Source organism: Macroventuria anomochaeta (genome assembly GCF_010093625.1).
Source record: "Macroventuria anomochaeta strain CBS 525.71 unplaced genomic scaffold BU25scaffold_19, whole genome shotgun sequence".
NCBI classification, from domain to species: Eukaryota; Fungi; Ascomycota; class Dothideomycetes; order Pleosporales; family Didymellaceae; genus Macroventuria; species Macroventuria anomochaeta.
Window position 1 is genome coordinate 88536 of NW_022985380.1, and position 22417 is coordinate 110952.

General features: G+C 53.0%; 8 protein-coding genes across 8 annotated transcripts; 2 read left to right on the forward strand and 6 right to left on the reverse strand.

Annotated features, from left to right (window-relative positions):
- Positions 1-1776: 1776 nt before the first annotated feature.
- BU25DRAFT_469787 (uncharacterized protein) lies at positions 1777-2852 on the reverse strand. Its single transcript, XM_033710777.1, has one exon. It carries the CDS (start codon positions 2780-2782, stop codon positions 1796-1798), a length of 987 nt encoding a protein of 328 aa, XP_033560967.1. The 5' UTR covers positions 2783-2852; the 3' UTR covers positions 1777-1795.
- Positions 2853-2954: 102 nt separating this feature from the next.
- BU25DRAFT_394019 (DNA repair protein rad18) lies at positions 2955-4417 on the reverse strand (the record flags this gene model as incomplete). The annotated part of the gene is made up of 2 exons (XM_033704723.1): positions 2955-3741; positions 3798-4417. The coding sequence occupies 2 exons, from the start codon at positions 4415-4417 to the stop codon at positions 2955-2957; spliced, it is 1407 nt and encodes a 468-aa protein (XP_033560968.1).
- Positions 4418-4846: 429 nt separating this feature from the next.
- On the reverse strand, positions 4847-6986 carry BU25DRAFT_440403 (NEDD8-activating enzyme E1 regulatory subunit). The gene is made up of 5 exons (XM_033709171.1): positions 6905-6986; positions 6553-6844; positions 5580-6504; positions 5267-5531; positions 4847-5212 (listed from the first exon to the last, which is right to left on the reverse strand). The coding sequence occupies exons 1-5, from the start codon at positions 6952-6954 to the stop codon at positions 5053-5055; spliced, it is 1692 nt and encodes a 563-aa protein (XP_033560969.1). The 5' UTR covers positions 6955-6986; the 3' UTR covers positions 4847-5052.
- A 254-nt stretch (positions 6987-7240) lies between these two features.
- On the reverse strand, positions 7241-10334 carry BU25DRAFT_411309 (glycosyltransferase family 1 protein). The gene is made up of 8 exons (XM_033706522.1): positions 9884-10334; positions 8825-9826; positions 8450-8775; positions 8374-8393; positions 7914-8321; positions 7734-7864; positions 7545-7683; positions 7241-7495 (listed from the first exon to the last, which is right to left on the reverse strand). The coding sequence occupies exons 1-8, from the start codon at positions 10277-10279 to the stop codon at positions 7296-7298; spliced, it is 2622 nt and encodes an 873-aa protein (XP_033560970.1). The 5' UTR covers positions 10280-10334; the 3' UTR covers positions 7241-7295.
- A 191-nt stretch (positions 10335-10525) lies between these two features.
- Positions 10526-11897, forward strand: BU25DRAFT_491721 (uncharacterized protein). The gene is made up of 2 exons (XM_033711587.1): positions 10526-11216; positions 11269-11897. The coding sequence occupies exons 1-2, from the start codon at positions 10731-10733 to the stop codon at positions 11854-11856; spliced, it is 1074 nt and encodes a 357-aa protein (XP_033560971.1). The 5' UTR covers positions 10526-10730; the 3' UTR covers positions 11857-11897.
- Positions 11898-11918: 21 nt separating this feature from the next.
- BU25DRAFT_469794 (uncharacterized protein) lies at positions 11919-14022 on the reverse strand (the record flags this gene model as incomplete). Its single annotated transcript, XM_033710778.1, has 3 exons — positions 11919-12659; positions 12699-13729; positions 14010-14022. 3 exons carry the CDS (start codon positions 14020-14022, stop codon positions 11919-11921), a joined length of 1785 nt encoding a protein of 594 aa, XP_033560972.1.
- A 244-nt stretch (positions 14023-14266) lies between these two features.
- Positions 14267-15577, forward strand: BU25DRAFT_411312 (ribose-5-phosphate isomerase). The gene has a single exon (XM_033706523.1). It carries the CDS (start codon positions 14543-14545, stop codon positions 15395-15397), a length of 855 nt encoding a protein of 284 aa, XP_033560973.1. The 5' UTR covers positions 14267-14542; the 3' UTR covers positions 15398-15577.
- Positions 15578-15993: 416 nt separating this feature from the next.
- BU25DRAFT_440408 (sister chromatid cohesion protein-like protein Mis4) lies at positions 15994-22268 on the reverse strand. Its single transcript, XM_033709172.1, has 5 exons — positions 21952-22268; positions 21681-21870; positions 21485-21627; positions 19398-21438; positions 15994-19345 (listed from the first exon to the last, which is right to left on the reverse strand). Exons 1-5 carry the CDS (start codon positions 22076-22078, stop codon positions 16339-16341), a joined length of 5508 nt encoding a protein of 1835 aa, XP_033560974.1. The 5' UTR covers positions 22079-22268; the 3' UTR covers positions 15994-16338.
- Between the last annotated feature and the right edge of the window lie 149 nt (positions 22269-22417).

Sequence of the window (22417 nt, forward strand, 5' to 3'; positions counted from 1 at the left end):
ATAGGTCTATAGACTACTCCACCAGAAAATCTCATGATAATAACCATTGTGTGTGGCTCTACAGCCTCATTTTTGGTGGACCTATTTTGGTGGTTTGGCGCATTACGCGAATCCGCGCATTACGCGCACGGACACGGTACGATGCTTTCGAATTGGCGAACCATCTCAGAGCCAAACCGTCACATTCCATCAGACCATTGACTTGTCGCAGCTTTCATCGGTACACCCGTTGTACAGCACTGCTTCCAGTTCTTACATGAGGATGCGGGGTACGGTAGGTAGAATGATGGCGATCACAGCTGAAAGTTTCCAAAGTCACTTCCAAGGTTTGTGTACGGCTGGACCTTCCCTTCATAGGCCTACCGTGTCCGTGCACTCAACGCGCCTGTTCGGTCAATGCGCCGTACCAACCACCTCAGGCAGTTTACAAACATGAGGATGTAGAGCCACATACAAAAGCTATTATCACGGGTTCTTTTGGTGGAGTGTTCTATAGACCTATGCAACAATATTCTCTTATACAAAATGTGCAGGCAGAGTTGAGGTCCGGCCACAACAAGTGGTTGTGTTGAAGTCGTACTTTAAGCAAAGCTCGTAAGCACTACTATTGGTTCTCGGGGATGAATACGGTAACAGGCTTTCGATAGGGGTTAGTTGCAATGAGGAGTACAGATGTGATCTGTCTGTCTCGAAAGCAGGGATGACAATAAGTAGTACAGAGTAGACTGTCTAGCTTGAAGGTCGGTTGAGATCCAAAGACAAACTTGAATGACTAGGTTGAACACGAACCATAAGGGTTGTGTTCCTACTTGCTTATATACTGTCCACCAGATCCTGCTTGTTGACGAGCGGATTCGGTCCCGGCCTATCCGGATGGATTGCGCCTCGTTGATGAGCATCGCGCCATGCTCGTTGACGAGCTTGTCACGTGGGTCTGCTCGGGAGAGAGCGAACCCATTAGGCGCCGGCCGGACGGCCTTGTCGTGCTGCGCCTTCCCCCAGGTCTCCATGTTTGGTTGGTGGTTACTTATTGCCCCGTCGTCCTATCGTGGGACGTAGGATTGTAACACTTTGTTGCGGTTGAGAAAGCGTGTAACCAGGCTCATAACCAAGTATTGGAGCCGTGAAATTCTTGATCATTTGCCTTGTAGGCATGATATGTCGCTCTGTGAGTCCTCTGATGTAAGCTACAAGCTCTGCTTCATCGCATGGGTGCATGTCATGTCAATTGAGTCCTTCTTCTGCATGGGACGCGTGAATGCCTTGGCCCTTCCGTGACAATGTAGATTGCCAGACCGACAAGTAGGCAAAAAAAGAAAGGATGCCTGATCGGGTATGACCTGAACAACTCCAACCACCAGAACTCGGGATGCCTCTTGATGGAGAAACAATAGCCTATGCTGGTTCTCTACTTTCTTGATTAAACTCCGGCCATTGGGACATATACGTTCATCCATGACGCCGTTCACTGAGCTGCTGTGCTAATCGCGAGGGTGTTGGTGTGCGATTGATGCTCGGTACGGAGAAAGAGTATAGTCAGTCGCACTAATCTGTTCAGATGCACCAGCACAGGGCGCACGAGTAACCGGGAAGCACTTGGTTATGATCATTATAGAGAGCTACACTCAATCTATGGGTATCCTACTCCTTGTATCCTGTTCGTTTCTTAACTCTCAAACCCCTAACGCCATAAACCCAAACCCAAACCCAAACCAAACCCAGTCCATCCCATGCGCTCAATAACCCAAGCCCAGGAAAACACACCGACTGCCTCCAGGCTAACATCTGAACCCGTTTACGCCCAGCCTCCACGCGCCAGAACTCTCGTCACAAATCTCCTAGCAACACATTCCGCAACCCTATTCCCCAAGCCCTTGACGCTCCTTTTGAGTTTCCTAATCTTTCCACGGATAGTCTTTGCTTTGTGCCTCTCCTTTGCTGCGACTTCCTCCTCGCCCGCACCGACGTCCTTATCTCCAAGCCCATTCGCACCGCGCATGGCCGGCGTGCCATTCTGCCCTCCACTTCTCGGACTCTCAGCATAATGCTCGACGCCATCGACGCTGAAGCGCTCTGCAAATTGGCTTTGTCTTGACTGCTGGCTCGCGAGACTGATTTGGCTTGCGCCGACGACTTGGACGTTTTGCCGGCCAACATTGCTGAGAAGATGGCGCTCGGCAGTCGCAACGTCTTGAATATCCAGGTCGGTTATTGAAGAGCGGATCGAGGGTGCTGAGGAAGCCTCAGTGACCGGGGATAGAAGATGGGGCTGGTGAAAATAGCGTCCATTCCCAAACTTTGGTCGTTCGATAGCTTCGTTGAATCTGATATCGATTTGAGGCGGTGGAGGTGAAGGCGGGAGAGGGATGTCGAGAGGGTCCGTCTCCTCAGGCATAACCGTGACCAACGACGACGCGCTGGACAACGGCAGTGCGACGTTGTGTGGTTCGATGGGGATGGGGCGCACGGTCGACGTTTCTGACGCCGAAGTTGTCGACGTGCTCAGCACCGAGTCGAGAGATGGAATGTGTCGCAAGTGCGGCGCCAGACGCCATCTTACATCCGGTGCGTTGATGAGAACAGGCGTTCGACGCGGGCGCATGGGCGACAGGACCCGTGTGATATCGGGCGACTTCGTGCGATCATCGTTCGTTACGACGTCTGCGCTCGAGGAGTTGGCAAGCGGGGAGGTATTCAAAGGACTGAACTCCGCTCGAGTGGCTTTGAGACCTTCCTTAGAGCTCTGCACAGAGTCCTTGCGGGGTGCGCTGGCGAACAACATGCCTGCTAGTATGCCGGGCGTGTGTTATATTGAAGCTAGGGATGTCAGGAGGTAAGTATGTGGGGAGGACAGGGAAGAATATGAGATGGTGTGAAAGGAACTACAGACGATTAAGCCAGAAGGCAATATAGGATGTGTGAGACCCTGGATTTAATCTGACGACCCACTGTAGCTACGTTGCGAACATATCTAACTCTTTGACTGGCTCTTCAGGCATAGAAAACATGGGTAGTTTCCGCGAAGGGCTCCCGAGGGGGTTTTGTAGCCCAATAGGCGGTTCCTGCGATGCAGTCGTCGACTCCACCGGTTCCGATGTCGAATTAGCTTCTGCATGATTTGCGAATTCTGCGCCGTCCTGACGCGTTCCCAGCTCTGATCCATGGTTGTAGAGACCCTGCGGTTCGACCCCGTTCTGTCGTATCGATTGAGGTTTTTGCTCGGTACTGATAGGCGTATCTGGCATCGAGAGAAGCGACTCAGGGTGTGGATGAGGGTCTTTTTGTGCGACCCCATCTGCATTCCCATTTGTCTCCTTGTCATCCTCTGACTTTGGCGCAGCGCGTTGCTTTCGTGCCTGGGCGATCAGGTCGTCGAAGTCGCTTTTGTGGGATTTCGCATACCCACTACCGTCGAAGTCTTTTCTCATGACCTTGCTCTCTTTGGTGTCTGCTCTTCCGCCTTGTGTGTTTTCCCATTCTTCCAGCTCTTTCACTAGCTGCTTTTTCCTTTTCCGTACACTTTCGTCTGCATCACAATTCGAATTGTGGATGTTCAGCCACTCGATATGCCGTCGCTTCATAAGGTCCTTGCTTCCCCAGCTTGGTATCCCAATCTCTTGTAGCTTCTTGCGCAGTGCGCCTTCTTTCATCATCGCATAGTTGAGTTGTGATTGGCGCGCTGGTGGGGGTGAGGGTTCTTTCTGCCGTCTCTGCAAGGCCCCAGGAAATGGGTTCTTGGTTCTGCAGGGCCCATGTTAGCATAAATCCAGCAATGGTAATCGTACTCATCAACGTACTTTGACCGTGTGCTGCGCCCTTGAGATGCGCTCTGCCCTGTGCAGACGTCCAAATGGTTGAAGACCAGCTCCTGCTTCATAGCCTCGTTACAGATCGGACACTTCGCTATACCCTCAGGCAGAAAGTCTCCGTCGCCATCGTCCCCACTGTCTGCTATCTCCACAGGCGCATCGCTCGAGCCCGCATTGCGCCGAGTGCGCCGTGTCTGCCGCGACCTCGTCTGCCTCACATCTTCGCCGTCTTCCAGATCCGTGTCTTCCAGCTTCCTCTTCTTGTTGTTGCCAGCCTCTATCCCAGTCTCTTGCTCTTTGTCTGCACGCGCCAGCTCGAGGGCTTTTGGTCTCGCCTCTTGGAAGCGCATGACGACCTCCCTCACGGCAATGTTCGGCGCCAGTTTGTCGCTCGACAATGTTGTCCTGCAGCTAGGACATTTTCCGTCTGCAGCGATACTCCGTCTTATACATAGCGAGCAAAATGTATGCGAACATGATGTAATGACAGGGTTCATGTAGAACTCCTTGCACATCTCGCAGCGCAAGGCTGCTTCTAGCGGTTCGAATGCAGGGAGGGCTGTCGCTATCCAGTCCGTAGAATCTGGGAGGTCGAAGGTGGTCTCCATGATTGATTCCGGGTGGAGAAGGGGCGCGAAGCTTGCAGAGTCTTGGGAGGATGGCGGATGTGTGAATTGTGCTAGTTGCGTGATGAGTTCAACTGGCTTGCCGTACTCATTAGCGCTCGACGCGTCGCGATGGTCGGTGCTTTTCGAAGAACGCGATGTCACGGCACCTCGTAGTCGAGGTCGTCGAGGGCAACGTCGAAAAGGTGAGTCTACTCTGTTTGACCATCGTCGCCGTTGATGTATGTGCAAGGTAGTTGCGATGATGCTAGTAATATGGCAGGTCACGCTGGTAAAATGGGAAGCTGTTTGATGACATCCCTGGGGAAGGAGCAACAAGCACTCGTCACTAGAGTAAGCATTTTTTAAAACGTTTCACTCAGCATCGACTTATTGCGGGGCTACTTTTCGTACTTTCATTCAGTCATTGGTCTCGTTGAGAATCTATGTTACGCTCTTGATTCCGTTTATACACTGGCCCGATCCCATCCGTAGCCTCACCAACTTCAAAGCTCACCCCGAGCGCATTGTTGATCATCTCCCAGCGATCTGCAGTCTACAATTGTAGATGCTCATTCAAATCGATGCATCGCAGATATCGAATACACGCTGTGGGTCTCTGGCCAGAGACGAAGCTCTCATACCTTGAAAACGGCGCTCTTGCTCTTGACGCCGTCGAAGACGCACGTGTTGTCGACCGGAACGTACTGCTCTGTGATCGCCTTGATGATCTCCTGCGACACAATGCCACCAGTAAGCGCAGCGATGTTGTGTAGCTCAGCAGCGCCTGCTCGAGCGCTATGGTTGTGTCAGCTGCGTGTCTGTTGCCTACAAAATCAGAGGTCCACTCACAACTCTTGGGCAAACTCTCCAATCTGCGTCTTGATCGTCGAGTATTCTGGGTCTTCCACGTGGGTTCCAGCTTCCTTGATCAAGCCGTCCATGATCGTTTGAGCAATGCCGGTGAGCTTCTCGGCGTCTGTATCGGCATCTGTCTCGCCGGGTGCTTGTGCAGTGCCACCCAGGGCATCCTTGTCGTGTGTTGCGGTAAACTCGTCCCATGCCAGGAAGACGATGTACAGCGGAATGAGAGAGTCAGGGAAGGTAAGCTCTTGTGCTGCAATGCGTCAGTATGAGTGCCAATTCTACGCCTGTGATTACGTACCGAGAGACCTCGCCCTGTCGCCCCACTTGACCTTTTGGCCAGCCTGCACCACATGGAACGGCCGCCCACGCACCAGCTTGATGTGTGCAGCGTTCTTACAGAATGCCTCGACATCCTTCTCTTCGATGGGTGTGCTCCGGTTGGCATTCCTCTCTAAGAACCGCACGCTCTCTAGTACTTCAGCAAGATCCTTCCGTGCTTTCGACTTGTAGACGTTCTGAAGCTGGATGTAGTCCTTGGAGCGAGCCTTCATGTCCGGTACGGAGCCAGGAACTGGAAGTACACCGTACTTTGTGTAGAACAAGCCGATGGCGTTCGCGATAACCCAGAAGGTGGGTGAGTCTTCGCGGATGAGGAGACATTCTGGTGCAGTAAAGATCTCCTTGACCGAACTACTGGCTTGCGGGGGGTTCAGTGACTTGAGGACGGCGGCCACAGCTTCATCGAAGTTTTCCTCTCCACCCTCTGGGTTGTTTGTCCTTGCACCTTGTGACACTGTCGTTCTGAACTCTGTCTTCTCCTTGTAGCTTTGCGGCACCTCCCCGTTGTGTGTCTTCTTCCACTCCTCCAGATAATGCAGCAGCAACACCAGGTATGGCACATGCCCATGATCGTCAGGGCTCATGCTCTTGAGGTTTGCTGTCTTCTCTTCTGCAAACTGCAGCAGCTCCGGCCATGGCTTCAATAACCGCAGATCTGCGGTGGTCTCGGAACCAGGATGTGTGTCGACGATGGGGAAGGCGGACGGGAGGTGCACCGAGAAGTGCGAGTAGAAGCCGACCGAGTGAACGTAGAAGAGCGGGAGCAGCGCAGCGCTTGCATGATCGGAGAGCTTTGCGAGCAGCTCAGGACGCACTGGAGCAGTCGCGATGATGAGTGTGTACGGCCGTAGAGCATCCGGCCTGACCAGCCATGATTCGATGGGCTGGAACTGTGTGAGCATGTATCAAGCCTGGCCTGCGCTCACACATACCTCTGTGATGAAGTGGCCTTTCACATCAGGGTTCAGCTCCTTGAGCAAGTTGCTGGTGTGTTCAGCGCGAAAGCCACCAAGATGCTGATCTTCCAAGAAGAAGTTCACGCCCAAATCCGCTTCGGTGACGACAACGGAGTCCTGGATAGTGAATTGGCCGATCCCAGGCAGAACCAAATTCTTAAGGGTCTCAATGCCAACAACGCCGGGCCCATTGTTGATGAGGAGGATGTGCGAGTTCTCGAGCGCAAGCTGACCGGTAGCTCCCCACAAACGCAGCTGTCGGTCGTACCTGCATTGGTCAGTAGCTCTTTCTTGGTACGAATGACCTTCGGTGCTTTGAGGGATTTACTTCTTCTCCTTTGCGGTTGGTCCTTGAACTGGAGGAGGTAGGTCCGCCATCTTGTTCCCAACTTTGTCAATGTACAAGTGAATGTCGATTGTTTGCGCAGCAGCAACAGTAGGCAGCCTCAAGATTCTGCCACCAGGGCGGTGTCGACGCGACAAGCACCGCGGACGTGGGGTTGGTGGGGGCAAGCGTGATCCAACGTGACAGGGGTCTGACGTCCTTGCAGCTAGCTCTCGAAATTCTAACACATTCATTACTCACAAATTTCGACGTCTCTGATCATGCTCAGCACATGCCTTTTCGAGACACGGCACATGACACAAGTATTATTTGATTACTCTCATTATTATTGTATCCTCTACCAACAGCAGATCCCCGTCAAAATTACGCCAGGCTAATGTTTTGCTATGCTGGCTTTGAGTTCTTTCCACTGCTCGACTACCTCCACCTTCTCGGCTTCTGTTGCTTGTCGAAAGTCAAGTGATGATCGACGCAATTGTATCAGGAAGATCTCTGCTTGTAGAGTGGTGAGGTGTCTTCGCAAAAGTTCCTTTTCAACTCCTTTCAGAAAATATCCAGGCAGGCCGAAGATCGCTGACTGCGTCAATAGAATTACACCTGGTCAACAAGGAATGCTACGTACCTGCCATCGAGTGGAAGTAGAACCCACCGACACCTCTACCAATGCCCTTGCCAAATCCAACTAGGCCTTCTTGTTTCGCACCAAGATATGGATGTCTTACGATACCTTGAAAGGCGTCACCGAACCCCAGGAAAAATTCCTGCGAGCCTTGTCAGCGCTGCCTTAATCCCAGGCTGAATAGGAGCGTACCTTTCCCGCGAGTTTGCATCCACTACCCAAACTTGTTATCTCGTCTCTTCGCCTTGCTGGATCATTGCGAATGGCATAAGAGGGCAGATTCCGAAAACCATTCGCCATGTTGTAGAAGAGTGCAACTGGAGCTGGTCGACACCGTCAGCAAGTGTCTACTTTCAAGCCCCAGAAGCTTACCCTTGGCGCCTGTAACGGCAAGATCACAAACATAATGCGCAGTAGCGCTTGTGATCTGGTAGCCTCGACCGCCTTTCGCCTTCTTCGCGGCTACTTTGTTTCTGATGGCTGTGAGACCAGGATGACTCCGTGGTTTACTGAAGTTTCGCCTTGGGTCTTCTTCATACGACTTCACGGCCATCCTGTACGCCAAGTGGTGGAAGTGCTTTGACGTAAGGCCTTTTTCTGGGTCAATTTCTTCCGGTTCACCATTCGAGACGACTCGTGACAAGGTCTCAATATCCGCATTATGTGGCCGCTTCTTGAGCCTGTGTGAATAATCGGTCGTGTCTGTACCAATGGAGGCCATAAGACCACCGAATGCAGCCACGGCACCTACAAATGGTCCTTCCGCTCCTTCGTGTGTATCTATAACTATTAGCAACATGTATACTGCGGATGAATTGACAACACTACTCACACCAATGTCTGTGTCGCAGTCTTCGCCGGTCATCGTCAGCCGTGGCACCCAACATCAAATAGCGGGAGTGACTTACAAGCGCAGATGCTTGGGATCCAACAGCCGCTGCTGGGCAAGCACAGACCCCGCAAAGCCACTCAAGTGTGCTCCAGTCTGCTTGTCTCGCCAGATCGCCAGGCGTTCTGGACAGAGATGGCACCGCATCCCATCAAGCCCAAGCTTTTGCTCAAAGTCTCGCACTGTGCCCCCTGACCCGTCTTCCTCCGCTATGCTCTCAGCCATCTTCTGTACAGCCACTTTTACGTCGTCTTTCAGTGCGAACATTATACTTTCGGCGAGGCTCTCTGCTGTCATCTGCTTAAATGGCACAGGCACCGGGCCAGCACCAGCCTTTGCAATCATCTAAAAGCGAGTCAGCATGTAGTTCCAACTCCACTCGGTGCAGTTATACCTGTCCCCAAAACGGTTGATCGCCAAAGAAGGGCACAACAACAGTTGGCTTTCCTAACGCAATGCCAGCTGCGGTTGTACCAGCGCCTCCATGGTGGATGACACATGAAACTCTCTGGAAGAGCCAGTCATGCGGACAGTTGCCTATGAGGTACACGTCATCAGGCACCTCACCTGCGCCAACGCCTCCCCAACCTTTAGACACAATCGCTCGTACTTTCGCCAACTTCACAGCTTCAAAGATGAGCTTGGTGAGGCCCACCGGATCATCGACCACGATGCTACCAAAACCGATGTACACTGGAGGCGGTCCTGAGGCGAGAAAGTCGGCCAGGTCCTGAGGCGGAGTGTAATCTAAGCCAGCTTTCAAGAACGAGAATCCGGTGATACTGATGTGCGGACCCCAGTCAGGTGGTCGTGGGATCAGAGCTTGCGACCAGAGGTAGCTATAGGGCACGCGGAGCCGTGGTATCAGTTGATGGCCCCACAGCGGACTGATTGCATCGAGCTTCAAGGTCTGCGTCCGAAACTTGTTGATGATATCTCCGAGGCCTTGCCATGTCAACAGCTCCATGATACCAAAGCTGAAGTAGTTGGCTACTGATTTCTCGACCTCACCATACTCCATGGCTGCCAAAGGATGATGAAAGGCCCTCGTTGGCGACCACGGCATTGTGAAGATGATATGCAGAGGAATACCGAGCTTCTCCGCGCAGTGAATGTGACCCATTGAGGGAGGGTTTGCGATAATGGCGTCGGCGATGAACAAATCTTCTGGCGCGTCTACGTTCAGCGCTGGGATCTTCTCGCCCGTACCATTACCGGCCTCAATACAGCTTCTCCAGGTTCCTTCGATCATCCCGGCCATCTCTTTTCGCCGTTTGCCAATGTCTCCAGCTTTGACTGACTGCATGTTTGGCAGCAGCCCAGGATTCTTCACCATGTAGGCCATCAACGCTTCAGGATCTCCGCCGATTGAGAAGAACTCGATACCGTTGCTTTCCTGCGGCTCATATTAGCACTCGCTAAAATCTCAGTTCTTATTGCTGCGATTACTCACAACGAAGTCTTTGAAGGCCGGATGTGTGCAAATTCGCACCCGATGGCCATGTGGTGGTGCCTGAAGCAACTTCGCAATAGGTATGAAGGGCTGCACATCTCCTCGAGAACCACAGATGTGTATCGCAATGTTCAATCGCGGTCTTGGGGTACTATCCGTCTTCTCGTTGATAAATTCGTCGACGAGCGCTGTACTCCCTCTTCGCGGTCTTGCACATTGCGCTGGCCGGCACGCAGAAGCGTCATTTTGGAGCTTGTCGAACCAGTACTTCAATTGTGTCGTGTTTCTGTGGAACTTTATCGCGACCTGGCCAAAGGTGTTCACTCGTCCGGTACTTTGCGCTTTCTCGTCATGGTATTGGCCGTGTCGCTGCTTGCTGCTGAAGTTGAGAGCCATTGCGCAACGTGCACCAATTGCTCGCTACATCGATTCGATCTCAAGATGAAGGAAGTCCGCAACGATAAGGTCGATGACAGAAACTCTGGTCTATTGAAGTTTGTTTGGGTAAGCATTCGGACCTTCTGAATCAGCGACGTCGCCCAATCACATGCTTCGCGAGATGCGCCGCATCTCACCTCTTGTTGTTTTCGGTTCTTGGCTCCTGTTCCACGGTCGTTCGAAGGCGCGCCAGACCGAGAACAACGCGTACTCTTACCGCTTGGGGCAAATGGTTGCGCATCGCACCCCGGATCATCCGTGTTTGGTACGCTTATTGGAGATCACGTACATCGGAGCGTTGGATCTCAAATTTTCAGGACTTCCAGCTTCGGCCGCGCGGATTTTGTATTCACGATATAGACCTAAATTGTAGGAGCTGAAACTGATTCTGACATCACACATCTGAACCATGACCGACAAGCAAGAGAAGGGCATCGTTGGGCGGGCGCGAGGGATGTCGTTGTCACTTTTGAATGCGACACCTCAGCTGGGCATGTGGCAGGCCACAGGAACAGCAATTGCCCAAGCACCCAACCTGACAGAATTGCGCGAACCGGAATCTGGAGGATCAAACATCGCGTTCGACGCGCATGGACACTCGACTCGAATCGCAAAGCCAGATGACGATGGAGAGCTCACTTTGGTAAAGACACAGACGAAGACCCTCAGCAGCTCTGTCAAAGAGGCCGTTGTGCCTGAAGAGGCAGATGTCGAGCCCGGAAGACAGTCACATAAGCACCATGGCTTCCATTGCAGGCAGTCTTTGAAAGAGAAGTACGCATCTTCTCACAAAGAGCCCTGGGGTCCAACCATCAAAAACGGCCTAAAGGCATTCTGGATCTTCTTTCTCACCCCTTCGGGCTTCCTGATCACCATATATGGCCTGAACATCGTCGTACACCTCCCCCCCCCCCTCCCACATTCAACACCCCCACTAACACCACCAGGCCTGGGGCGCGATGCTCTTCTTCCTCCTCCTCAACGCCGCACCTGCCATGTGCCACCCCTCCTGCAATGACGACTACAGCCCGCGCAAAATCTGGCTAGAAATCTGCTCCCAGATCCTCAACGCTCTGTTCTGCGTCACCGGCTTCGGTCTCGCGCCCTGGCGCTTCCGCGACTTCTACTGGATGATTCGGATCGTGCATTTTCATGACCAGAACGCCATGCGCAGACTGTTTAATCAGAATAAAGCGTGGTTCCGACCGCCGGCATGGTTTACGGAGAATGAATCTGGGAGAGGTGATGGTGGGGAAGTGGAGAAACAGACATTTACGGGGGAGAGGGCACCGCCGACTGCGATGTGGAAGTTGGCGTTTACGGTAGATATGATGGTGTTGAATACGCTGTTGCAGGCGGTCCTGTGTTTCTTCATGTGGCATTATAACAGGTTTGATCGGCCGACGTGGGCTACTGGTACGTTTATTGCGCTGGGGTGTGGAGTGGCTATGTTTGCGGGGATTATGAGTTGGTGGGAGGGTAGGAAGGTAAAGAAGATCGAGGGGCCGGAGATTAAGGTTGAGCCTGTGGCTTGAATACTAGCCTGATGAGTCTTAAGATAATGACGATGATGGTGACTCTAAAAACATTACGCCTTTCAGTGCGAATTTTGCACCCCGGCCTGTATCCATTCCGGCATATTTCCCTCCCATCTCCCCGAACACGCACTCTCTACACACTCCTCCAAACCCCCAAAGCAGAACTCTCGCCCCGTAAGTCCAGGGCCGTAATGCGCATACTTCCCCGAATTTGTCATAATGCACTTCACGTCCTTCTTGATCACCGGATCGCGGATAAAACACCAACACGTGTCGGTTAGCACCTGGACGCCGAAGGCCTCAAGTTGGGCGATGTAGCCCGCTTGTGTTGCGAGACTGTGTTGTGCACGGGACGTCGTGACGATGACTGACGTCGATGGGCTTTTGATGCGACCGTGGACGAGATGGGAGAGGGTTTTCAGTTCGAGGAGTGAGAAATGCGGGTTTCCTAGGGATATGAGGTCGACAGTACGTACTGGGATTTGAAAGTCAGAATTCTGGTTGAACGTTATCCAGGTAGCTTCGAGGTCCTTCCAGGTGATGGCTATCCCGGGGCTCAATGTGTTGGACTCTTTCAGGGCCCTATGTTGTTCTGCTTCTGGTGTGACACCGAGCATGTGGAACATGGGCGCTCCAGCACTGGTAGCAAAGGCAGCGGAGAAGGCTTTTAGAGCGTCTCGAGAAGGCGGCGGCTTCATGTACTCGAAACCGGCAATGATGGGGATGCGTGATGCTGCTTTTGTGCCGATTTCGTAGCCGAGCAGAGGCCAGAAAGAGTCGCCAAGTGGGGTTCCACGAAGCTGGTAAAGCAGAGGTACGGCAATGGAGATCTCTGGCACCCTGTTCTCCGGTAGGTGGATCCCAGCTCTAGGAACGCGACCTGTCAAGGCGATAAGCGCTTCGAGCATGTTCGGGTACTTGGCTGTCCTTGCACCGAGTACGCTGTTCGCGTAGCACACTACGTTAGACTCGCCAAATGCCACTTGATCGCCCAGTTTTGGTGCTGAGTCGAGCTGGTAAGGCGCACAGGTGAACGACATCTTCGCACCCATCTCGAGGAATGCTCTTGCCAGTTCTTCGCTCTCCGTGCCAAAACTCATATCGACACTAAGATCTCTCCAGCGCTGCTGATCAATAGTGATGGCGTTCACGGTGGTTGAGACAGCAAAGTTACCACCTAAGTCGCGTAGTCGTTTGCCGAACAAAACAGATGCTGGCCCAAAGTGAGCACCGTCTACATGTGCTTGGCTGATGGACATCAGAGAAGGGGCATTCATGATCGATGCTGTTCGGATGATGATCTTCATGGCAAACGCTTGAGCTTTGCTGTACCCGCTGTCATTCTTATAGCCACCTTGAAGCATAGCCTTGTCCATTTCTGAGAGCTCAGGTGTATGAAGATGAGCGTCGATGGGAGGACTCAAGGATGTATCGTTGACACTTGGCTCCAATGGGTACGTAGAGATTCGATGGCTTTGAACGTGGACCTCCTTCCCATTCCAGCCCAAAATAGATCTGAAGCCCTTGTGACTTACGATCAACATAGGTATTGTTTTTCCAAACAGTTCCTCCGCGACGAAGACGCCAACGGCGAGGATCTCGTTGGTCCGCTCAAAGATCAAAGCTCTAGGTCCATTGCCGTTCACTATCAACTCTAGTATCGTGGCACTGCCTGAGCATGATCCGCGCCCCCCTGGGATTGCCAGAATCTTGTTCTTCAGACGCTGCCGGTACAGAGGGTGAGAGTGATCAATGACCTCTCCAGTGACATGGTCAACGCCGCCCCAGAAGCTGAGCTCCAGATTCGAAGCTAGCAATTGGCCTGATGCACGACCAGAAACATGGGGTGTACCGTACACTGTCTGCCAACCTGAAGCTAGCGTAGGTGCTTCGCTCATGGCGGGAAGAGGAAGACGATGATGGTTGATGTGGAAGATGAAAATGATCACAGACACAGACTTGATCAGAGATAAGAGAAAGCCGAGTGAAGTGATATGTGAGGAGGTAACACGGGATTGCTTATTATCTCTGGTGGTGGAGAGATGATAGATTGACATAGGAAGGGAAGAGAGGAGTTGGCACTCCACATCTCGGACCGAGAACTGTAGGCATATCGAGCCAATGAGCGCTGCTCTGTTGAGTGTATAGACGATGAATAGACATCCAATCTTGAACAGACGCTCGACCAGACATTTAAACGCATGAAGAACGATACTGTTGTTTGTGTTGTAGACTTGAAGAAGGTCGGGCTTCAGTTGTCGTGAAAAGAAGGTGCCAACAGCCGAGGAACGTGGGGGTGGTGGGGCTCGAGCGTCATTTGGCAGGAGCTCCCTGCCATCTCGTCGCGAGCTCACTTTGAATTTCCCTCTCGTTGCGATCAGCATATAGCCTAAACCAAATCAAAATCATCGTGACTAGCTTCAGTTGCACATGAAGTAGCAACTGCTGTCATCCGATGTGCTCATTATTGCAAGTCGTGCGGACCACGCAACAATTTCGAAGCATCAGTCATCGGCCACTGCACCGACAGCTGCCCCTCGTCGCGTCAAGACCCTCTTTTCTGTTGCCCCTCAACACCAATGCCTCATCGTGCCTTCCCTCTCCATTCAATTTGAACAGCATAACAACGCCAAGAGCTTCTCCCAGACACTTCACCACCACTTCCACACTCCACACCTCCACAATGACCGACACAAACGTCGAAGCCGCCAAGCGCGCAGCTGGCCAGCAAGCTGTGGCCGACCACTTCGACGCCAACGCCTCATATGTAGGTATTGGCAGTGGAACAACCATCGTCTACGTCGTCGAGGCCATCAAAGAGCGCTCCACCAACCCCGCCATCCGTTTCGTACCCACGGGCTATCAGTCACGACAAGTCATCATCAATGCCGGTCTCACACCTCTGGGCTTCGACAGCCTGCCTGATGGTGTGATGCTCGACGTAGCCTTCGACGGCGCCGACGAGGTCGATTCAGAACTGAACTGCATCAAGGGTGGCGGCGCCTGCTTGTTCCAGGAGAAGCTCGTCGCCGAGCGCGCAAAGAAATTCGTCTGCGTGGCAGACTACCGAAAACGTCAAGACCGCCTTCTCACACAATGGCCCACGATACCAATCGAAGTCGCTCCTCTCTCGCAGAACAAGGTCGCCGCGGCGCTGAAGACATTAGGATCCACGAACCCTAAGCTGAGAACGACGCTTCTTGATAAGTCAGGGCCTCTCAAGACCGACCAGGATTTCTACATCATCGACGCCGCATTCCCCACACTGTTGACAAGGAAGGATGTGCAGGAGGGACGTGGGAAGGGCGATGGGAGCGACGGCACATGGGAAGTCAACAACATCGCAAAGGCAATCAAGAGCCTGACGGGTGTGTTGGAAGTTGGTATCTTCTCTGGGCTGAACGGTCTGGACGCACAGGCGCTGAGGGAGAAGGACGGTGAGAGGTCAGCAGTCAGTGGTGGACAGGTCCCCGTTGCTGTGTACTTCGGTATGCAGGATGGCAGTGTAGTGGTCAGGACCGCGGATGGCGAGCACTAGGGCCACCCATCAGATGAGTCCCGCACATCTGCACCCGAGTGGAAGATAACTCAGTACATACGCGCTGAGTTGTCGATGACGAGCGTGGAGGGCTACTTCGGGAACGCGTATGGCGCATCGGGAGTTGCAATTACAAGCATTGATAGCAAAAGGTAGGCAGTAGCACGAATTGACTGTAACAAGACATACAAAAAGCAACATTCCCACCACCACCCACACTCGAACACTAGTCCCCTCCACCCATGCCCCTTGTCCCTTGTCCCTTGCCCTATGCCCCATGCGGAATGCCAAAAAGGAAAGGGGCGCCGCGAGACGCAATGTCCCCGCCGCCATGACCTTGGTGTAATGTTTTGGTAGCTACTCTCCTTACGATAAATTTGAAAAAACTCATACTCAAAAATTTAATTTTTTTGGATGGTTGCATACATAGTCTCAAGCTTTCGTTCCAGCTGTTCAAGCTATTGAGAGGTGAGGCTTCGGTTGCGAATCGTGACAAGAGCGCAGGCACAAGGGCGGCATCGCGTTACCGTGTTGCCTGGCAGGTTGGAAGCCCTGTCTCTCTCTGCATTGCACACCATGAATAACAGGCCATTCTGCTTGACTAGATATATTGATTATGTTTTGAGACCGATGAACTATCGTTGCGCAAATAGCGTTACGTTTTATAACCTCGCATGGTCGATACCGTAAAGCTTTACGGTTGATGCCAAAACGCCGTATACATGCAGCCTGACCATGTCAAGGGGTATCTCTGTTGCCCGTGAAACGCCAATGATGCTAAAGAAAAATAGCCCTCAACCCCACCAGTTTCTTTTATTCGTTCGCAGAGAGACGTGACGTGTGCGAAAGCGTTGCTTCGTGTTGCGTCGCTACAATTCGTCCTCTGCTCTTCTGTTCCTGCTCCTCGACGATCTGCGGACAATGATCTCCTTCTCCGGTTCCTAATCCGAATCGTCATCGTCGTCCGGTGTCCTGGAGCTCCTCTTCTTATTCTTTGCGCCTTGCAGCCGACCGCGTGACTTCTTTGGTGTGTTGCCCAAGCTCACGTTGCTCTTCCGCTTCCTGCCACGTCCGCTTGTTGGGATAGATGCAGATCGTCGTGCGTCATCGCCGTTCTCTGTCGGTGTCTCGTAGCCAGCATCCATCAGTGCGGCATCGAGTCCGTCTTCGTCCTCGCCAACCTTGACTTCCCGGTCGACATTCAAGAGCTCGGAGAAGTCGTAGCAGCACTTGATCATTGTCTCTCGACTGTCAAGAGCACCCATGATGGGCGTAAGGCGGTCCCATAGATCTTTGCCATTGATGAAATTGTTGCGTTGCGCGGGCTTTGCGTACTCTTTCTGAGGAATGCGATTGCCGTATTTGTGGACATTGTAGCAGCGACGTACAAACGTACGTGTTTCCCAGATCATGTGTAGGATCATACAAGCAACTGTGAACTTTCGCAACCGATCGTCGCTGATCTCGAGAGATGCAGGCTGTGACATTATGGGGACAAAGGGTGCGACGGGCTGACCTATGCCTTGGTCGACGACCATCGCTTGCAGCTGTTCGTTAAGATTGGTCGACATGAACGACTGCTGCGGAATCTCGGCTGGTTGAGGCATCTCCTTGTCGATCTCGCCGGCTACCAGAGGCCCGGCGTCCTTCAACACGATGGCTTCGACCTTATCGATGAAAGAAGCAACCATATCGAGTGTAGTGAAGTCGACCAGACCCAGGTTCTCTAGACAGAAGCGAGCAAACAGCACAGCATCAGGCATCGCCCCGCCAGTCTTCAATTTGGCGAAGTCGAAGTCAAGCTGCTTCGATAGGTTATCAACGAATTTCTTGAAAGTAGCCTTCTTGCCACCCTTCAGGGCATCGAAGAGATGGGTGAGCTTGGGACTGTATTTCGACTCGAGCATTCCGTGCGAGTCGTCGAAGACGTCGCGCTGGTACTCAAAAGCCATGCGGACGGCCTGCACGTACTCCTTCTCGAGGTACGACTCCTGCTTTTCGTGGATCCTTTTGTGCTCCACAGCGGCTACCTGAGCGATGTGATAGTTCGAGGATGTTGACAATGCAACGAGAGCAGCACCGCATTCTTTTGGATGTTCCAAGCCCGCTCGACTGATACTGGCGATGATGCTCGTCGCTGTTTCCGCCAGCTCGTTATTGTTCTTGAGAGCGATGTCTTTGAAGAATCGCAGGAACTTTTTGGCTACATGCGTAGTGGCGGCATCAGTCGCCGTCGCGGCGTAGGAAGATTCCAGGCGCGCGGAACCGTTGACGGCGCCCTCGCCCACAGCAATGGACGAACCTGTCTCGGAGCGACGCTCGGCGCGTGTGAAGTACACCTCAAAGGTGGAAAGCACTACAAGGGCCAACTGATTGTTGCCTTGGTTGGCGTCATTCGCTTGATTGATGAAAACAACCTCGACTAGCTTCTCAACCTCCTTACGCATGAATAGCTCCGGAGCTTGCTGACAGATGCCACCTAGACTGCGCAGAGCGTGCTCGCGGATGCTCATATCGTAAATCTGCATCGTAAAAGGTCGTACTGTCTCAAGAAGCAGGAGTGATACTGAAGAAGAGCCCTTCATGAAGAGGGCCAATTCTTCTTCCGTGGCCTTCTTCTTGGTGTGAACCTGATCCCGCGCGTAGGGTGCGAGCCTTTTTATGAATCTGTCCGTGTGCTCATTGAAAGCACAAACTTTACCGAACGTACCAAGCAAGACAAGGAACGAGCATACAGTACTGGGTTTCGCCGCCACTGTTTCCTTCTTCTTGGGTGAAGCTAATGGTCGCAACGAACAGAGGGTGCTGAACATCGCGGTGAAAAGCTTGTCCAAACCTAAGTCGACCAGCGGGCAGATGGTCCACAAGCAATGCGCGACATCAGTCAACGTGTCCCGACTGGGAACATGGCCCTGGCTTGCCCACCACGCCAGCTTTTGTAGGATACGCATGAGATTGGCTCGCACATGCTCCGCGAGTTTCGGATCCAAGAACGGTAATGTCGGAAACACGTGTCGGAAGATTCTCACTATAGGTTGGATAACAGCGAGTTCGCTCGATTGTTTAGGCTCGATGATGTGAATCTTGAGATCGTCCACTTGGGCCATAGTGAACAGGGTCGAATCGACTTTGGCGAATATGCTCAGGGTGCCAAGTATCTTCGCTTGTGGCGACTTTTCGCCGGTCGTGGAGTCAACCTCGATGACCTTATCGAACATCTCGGCGATAAGCTCTTTGCACAGCTGAATGTTCGACTTCCTAGCTTTAGCTTCGCCAGACAGAGCGTATGCGAGGAACTTCTCAAATGCCTCGAGTTTGAGCGGCAGCTTATGTATTCTCTGGACAACGTCTGTCATCAAGCTTGCCCTATGAGCGCGGTCGAGCTTTACTTGATGCTCATCAGTTCGGGCAGCAGAAGCTAGAGGAGTCATCCAGAGTTCCTCAAGGACACTACGACTCAGCTCTGCTATAGCTTTCTCATCGTCCTGTGATGGCAAGAGAAGAGCAATGGCGATGTTGAGTTTGTTCTCTTTGGATGCTGTCCCAGTATAGAGCCCTTTCAGCAGTTTGATGGCCTTCTTCTTCGGGCCGTTCGAGGAGTCGGTAGTCAGTTGCAGAATGTCCTCCAAAAATCTCCTTTCCAAGCTGGGTTCGTGCTCCAAGCACTGCGCGACCAGACCAAGAGTGTGCTCGCGAACCATGGGTGAGCTGTCTTTCAGTGAAAGGACCAGAGTCCCTACCGTGGTCTCGTTGACTACACGCGGGTCTTTCTCGATTAGCTGCTCTAGGCCTGTCATGCCTCTGGAACGCAGCTTCGAGGAGACTTTGTCTCGAGTAGCGACCAGCATGAGCTGCACTATAGTCGGTAGTCGCGTACAAATATCAGCTTGCAGCGTAACGATACCAGCTGCCAGCTTGGCTTGATTTTCTGAAACAACTTGGAATTTGCTGATAGACTTGTTAGTGATACGCGATCTCACTGTCCTCGAGAGGCACTTACTATTTGCGGTCGAGCCAACGCGAGTCCATTATCATAGCCTCCAGGTGCCGTTGCAGTTCGTCGGCTGCCTGCGGGCGCGGTGCGTCCGGAGAGCTCTCCTTAAAGGTGCGAACGACAGCGTCGAGCCACAGTGTGACATGACAACCAGTAACAGACTCAAGGTGAGGATCTTCTTGACCTCGTTGCAGCTCAAGGTAGTCGCTCAGTGACTCGATGACCATACGGCAAGGCCCGTCAAACTCGTACAGGTCGATGGGGTTGATGCTCTCTTTGGTGTTGTCCGTCAGTGCATCGTCGGCAAGACGATAGAGCTTCGTAGAGAGCTCGGATTGCGATGCATCAAGCCCGCGCTTCAGCTGCTTCAAGCGATGCTTGAAATCGATAACGCCACAGCCCATCTTTGCCATGGTCGAAAGAGCCATGTCCTTGTCCACAACGGTTTGCTTCGCTGCGGGCTCTCCTTGTACCATGTTGTACATTCGAACCAACAATCTCGTGAGAAGTATCGCAGCCGCAGGCCACTCAGGAGAACCGAGGACGTTACAGAAGTCCTCGATAAAGAGATCTAGCAGGTTACGGAAAGGCTTGTCGCCGGTCTTGGAAACATTTGATGCTCTATCGACAAGGTTGGAAGTGATAGTGTTTGCGATGTGATTCGCGTTGAGTGCTAACGCTTGGGCAATCTGGTCTGGCGCACTACTCTTATTCTTGCGCTTCGATGTCTGTAGCGTGGCTGTGCCGGGCTCGTAGTCGCTGCCCTCCTCTTCTTTAAATTGCTCTTCTGCATCTGCAGGTCTTTGATTCGTCCGCGATTCCCTGTTCATGGCAGCAACTTGGACAAACCGCATGAAGAGCGCGGAGATGGACATGATGGGTGCCTCACGAGCCGACTTGAATTGACGAGCGCTGGCCTTCTTGTCCGGCAATTTCTCAAGATTACTCAGAATGCCGTTGAGAATGGAAGGTCGCTGTTCTGCATGTCGAGCAAATATCTGCGTGAGGACATCCATGGCCTTCTGTCTGAACAATTCAAAAGGCTTGATGCCAAACACGGAGTCCTTCTCAGAGTCACTGTTCTGTTCAACCAAGAGTCCTACCGTCAAGTCTTCAAGAACGTTGAGACCGCGCTCCGAGAGGTTGACTTTGCCGATGAGAGTAGCGAAGCGGCTCAGTACCGCGCCACAGCCTCGAAGGACACTGATGAGCTCTTTCCTGCGCGAAGATGCTGCATCGAATAGGTTGTCAGATCGGCGCGCTTGCACCACTGGCATGATGCATTCGTTGCGTATCACCTTAATGAGGTCGATGATGACGGTAATTGTGTCCTCGGGTCGTAATCGGTAGTCGTCGCGACCATCGATCATGGACGCGAGGACCAACTTTGAAGCTTGAAGCGCTGCTCTGGCTTTTTCAATCCCATCAGACCAGTCCTCCTCTTGTGGAAAGAGGATGAGCTGGCCTGTGTAAGTGATGCTCGGTTCCAGCAGCTTCTGGATCTGCATGATCAAATCGACTGGGAGCTCAGGAAAGCGACCGAGGTTGTTGACATTGGCCATCTTGTCAGATAGACGATCCATGGCTCGAGCTTCCATGACGTTCATCTCGCCGTCCGCGGTAGATAGTCGAGCGAAGCTTCCTGTCACATCCAAATCATCCCTCTCCTCAGCCAGTTTGATCACGAAAGCCTCAAGCTCCTCGATCTTTCGGTCGGCAATCTCTCGTTCATGTGGCCGCAGGACCGCTGTACCACCGCCGGCTTTCCTCTGTGACGAGGGTGTGGTGAGCGCAATATTGTCGAAGCGCTGGTGTTCTTCCCTTTTCACGGCTGCGCGCTTGATCACAACAGCTGTTCCCGGGCGCAGCGGCGTGCTACTGGCTTCAGACAAGAGTGCACTGGACGGATATGGGATCGCAGCATTCTGAGAGTATGCGGCGTTGTTGGGGGTGTGTGCTTGCGGTGTGGCTCGTGGCTGCGGCAAAGGTGTGGCTTGCTGTGCGGAGGCGACCTTTCGAGGTGGTCCGTTTGCGCTGACGCCGAAGGCTGTCTTTGTGAGATCGAGGTGCAGCAAGGCGCCCAGATTACTTACGAGAGAAGGCAACTTCGGTGTTCTTCAGCAGCATAGCCGCGAACGGACTGAACGAGGATGTGACACGCGAGCCTGTGCCATTGACATGCTTCGTCGGGCTTTCAGAAGGTGGCGTTGCGAGTTGTGGTATCGACTTGAAGTTGCTGAGCATCGTCAGTTGCTGCATCCGGACATTCGTGGCAGATGGAGAGCTCACTACTCTGGCAGCTCTTCTGGGTTCAACAAAGCCTGGAGCTGGCGTAGGGTACTGCCAAGGTGTGTAGCAGTGGACCGGCCGTTGATCTCGTCGTTCAAGATACCAACGGCCCTCTTCGCAGCCTGTTGTTGGCTGTGGGTGAGGATGGAGGGCGGCGTGGGGGGTCCGGCAGAGGGGAAGGGGATGATGTCTGCTTGCTTGTCAGTACGTTGATTCACAGCAGGTGAGAGAGCATGCCGCAGCAATGCGTAGGTAAAGTTGAGTTACCGACCCAGCGAGAAGGGTATCATCGATGTGAACGGCGAGTATGGAATTGCCTCGTCCACTGTGGGAGGCGGCCGGTAGGGGATGCCATTGCCCTGCAGGTTGTGCCAGGCACCATCCAAGTGCCTGGCCATGGTGTGTGTCTTGAAAGCAGTGACCGCAGCGACCGCAGCGGAAGCTCGGTGGTCAGGCAAACGCCGTTGGTGGAAGGCCGGCAGAGGTTGAAAGGGTTCGCTATAGCGGTGGTAGGAAGCACATGGCCCTGGCAGAGCTCGTCCACTCCCGCAAAGGATGCGCTCGGACGGTAAGCAAGGCAGAACGACTTCTCTGGCTGTGCAGGTGAAAGTGGTGTAGGCGCTGCAGCGGGCGCAACGGTGGAATTCATGACGCGTCTGACCGCCTGCTGCATTCGTCAAGCGGCGCTGCAGGGCAGCATCCGCGGCTGATCCCCGCGAACTTTTTGGTTTCTCACA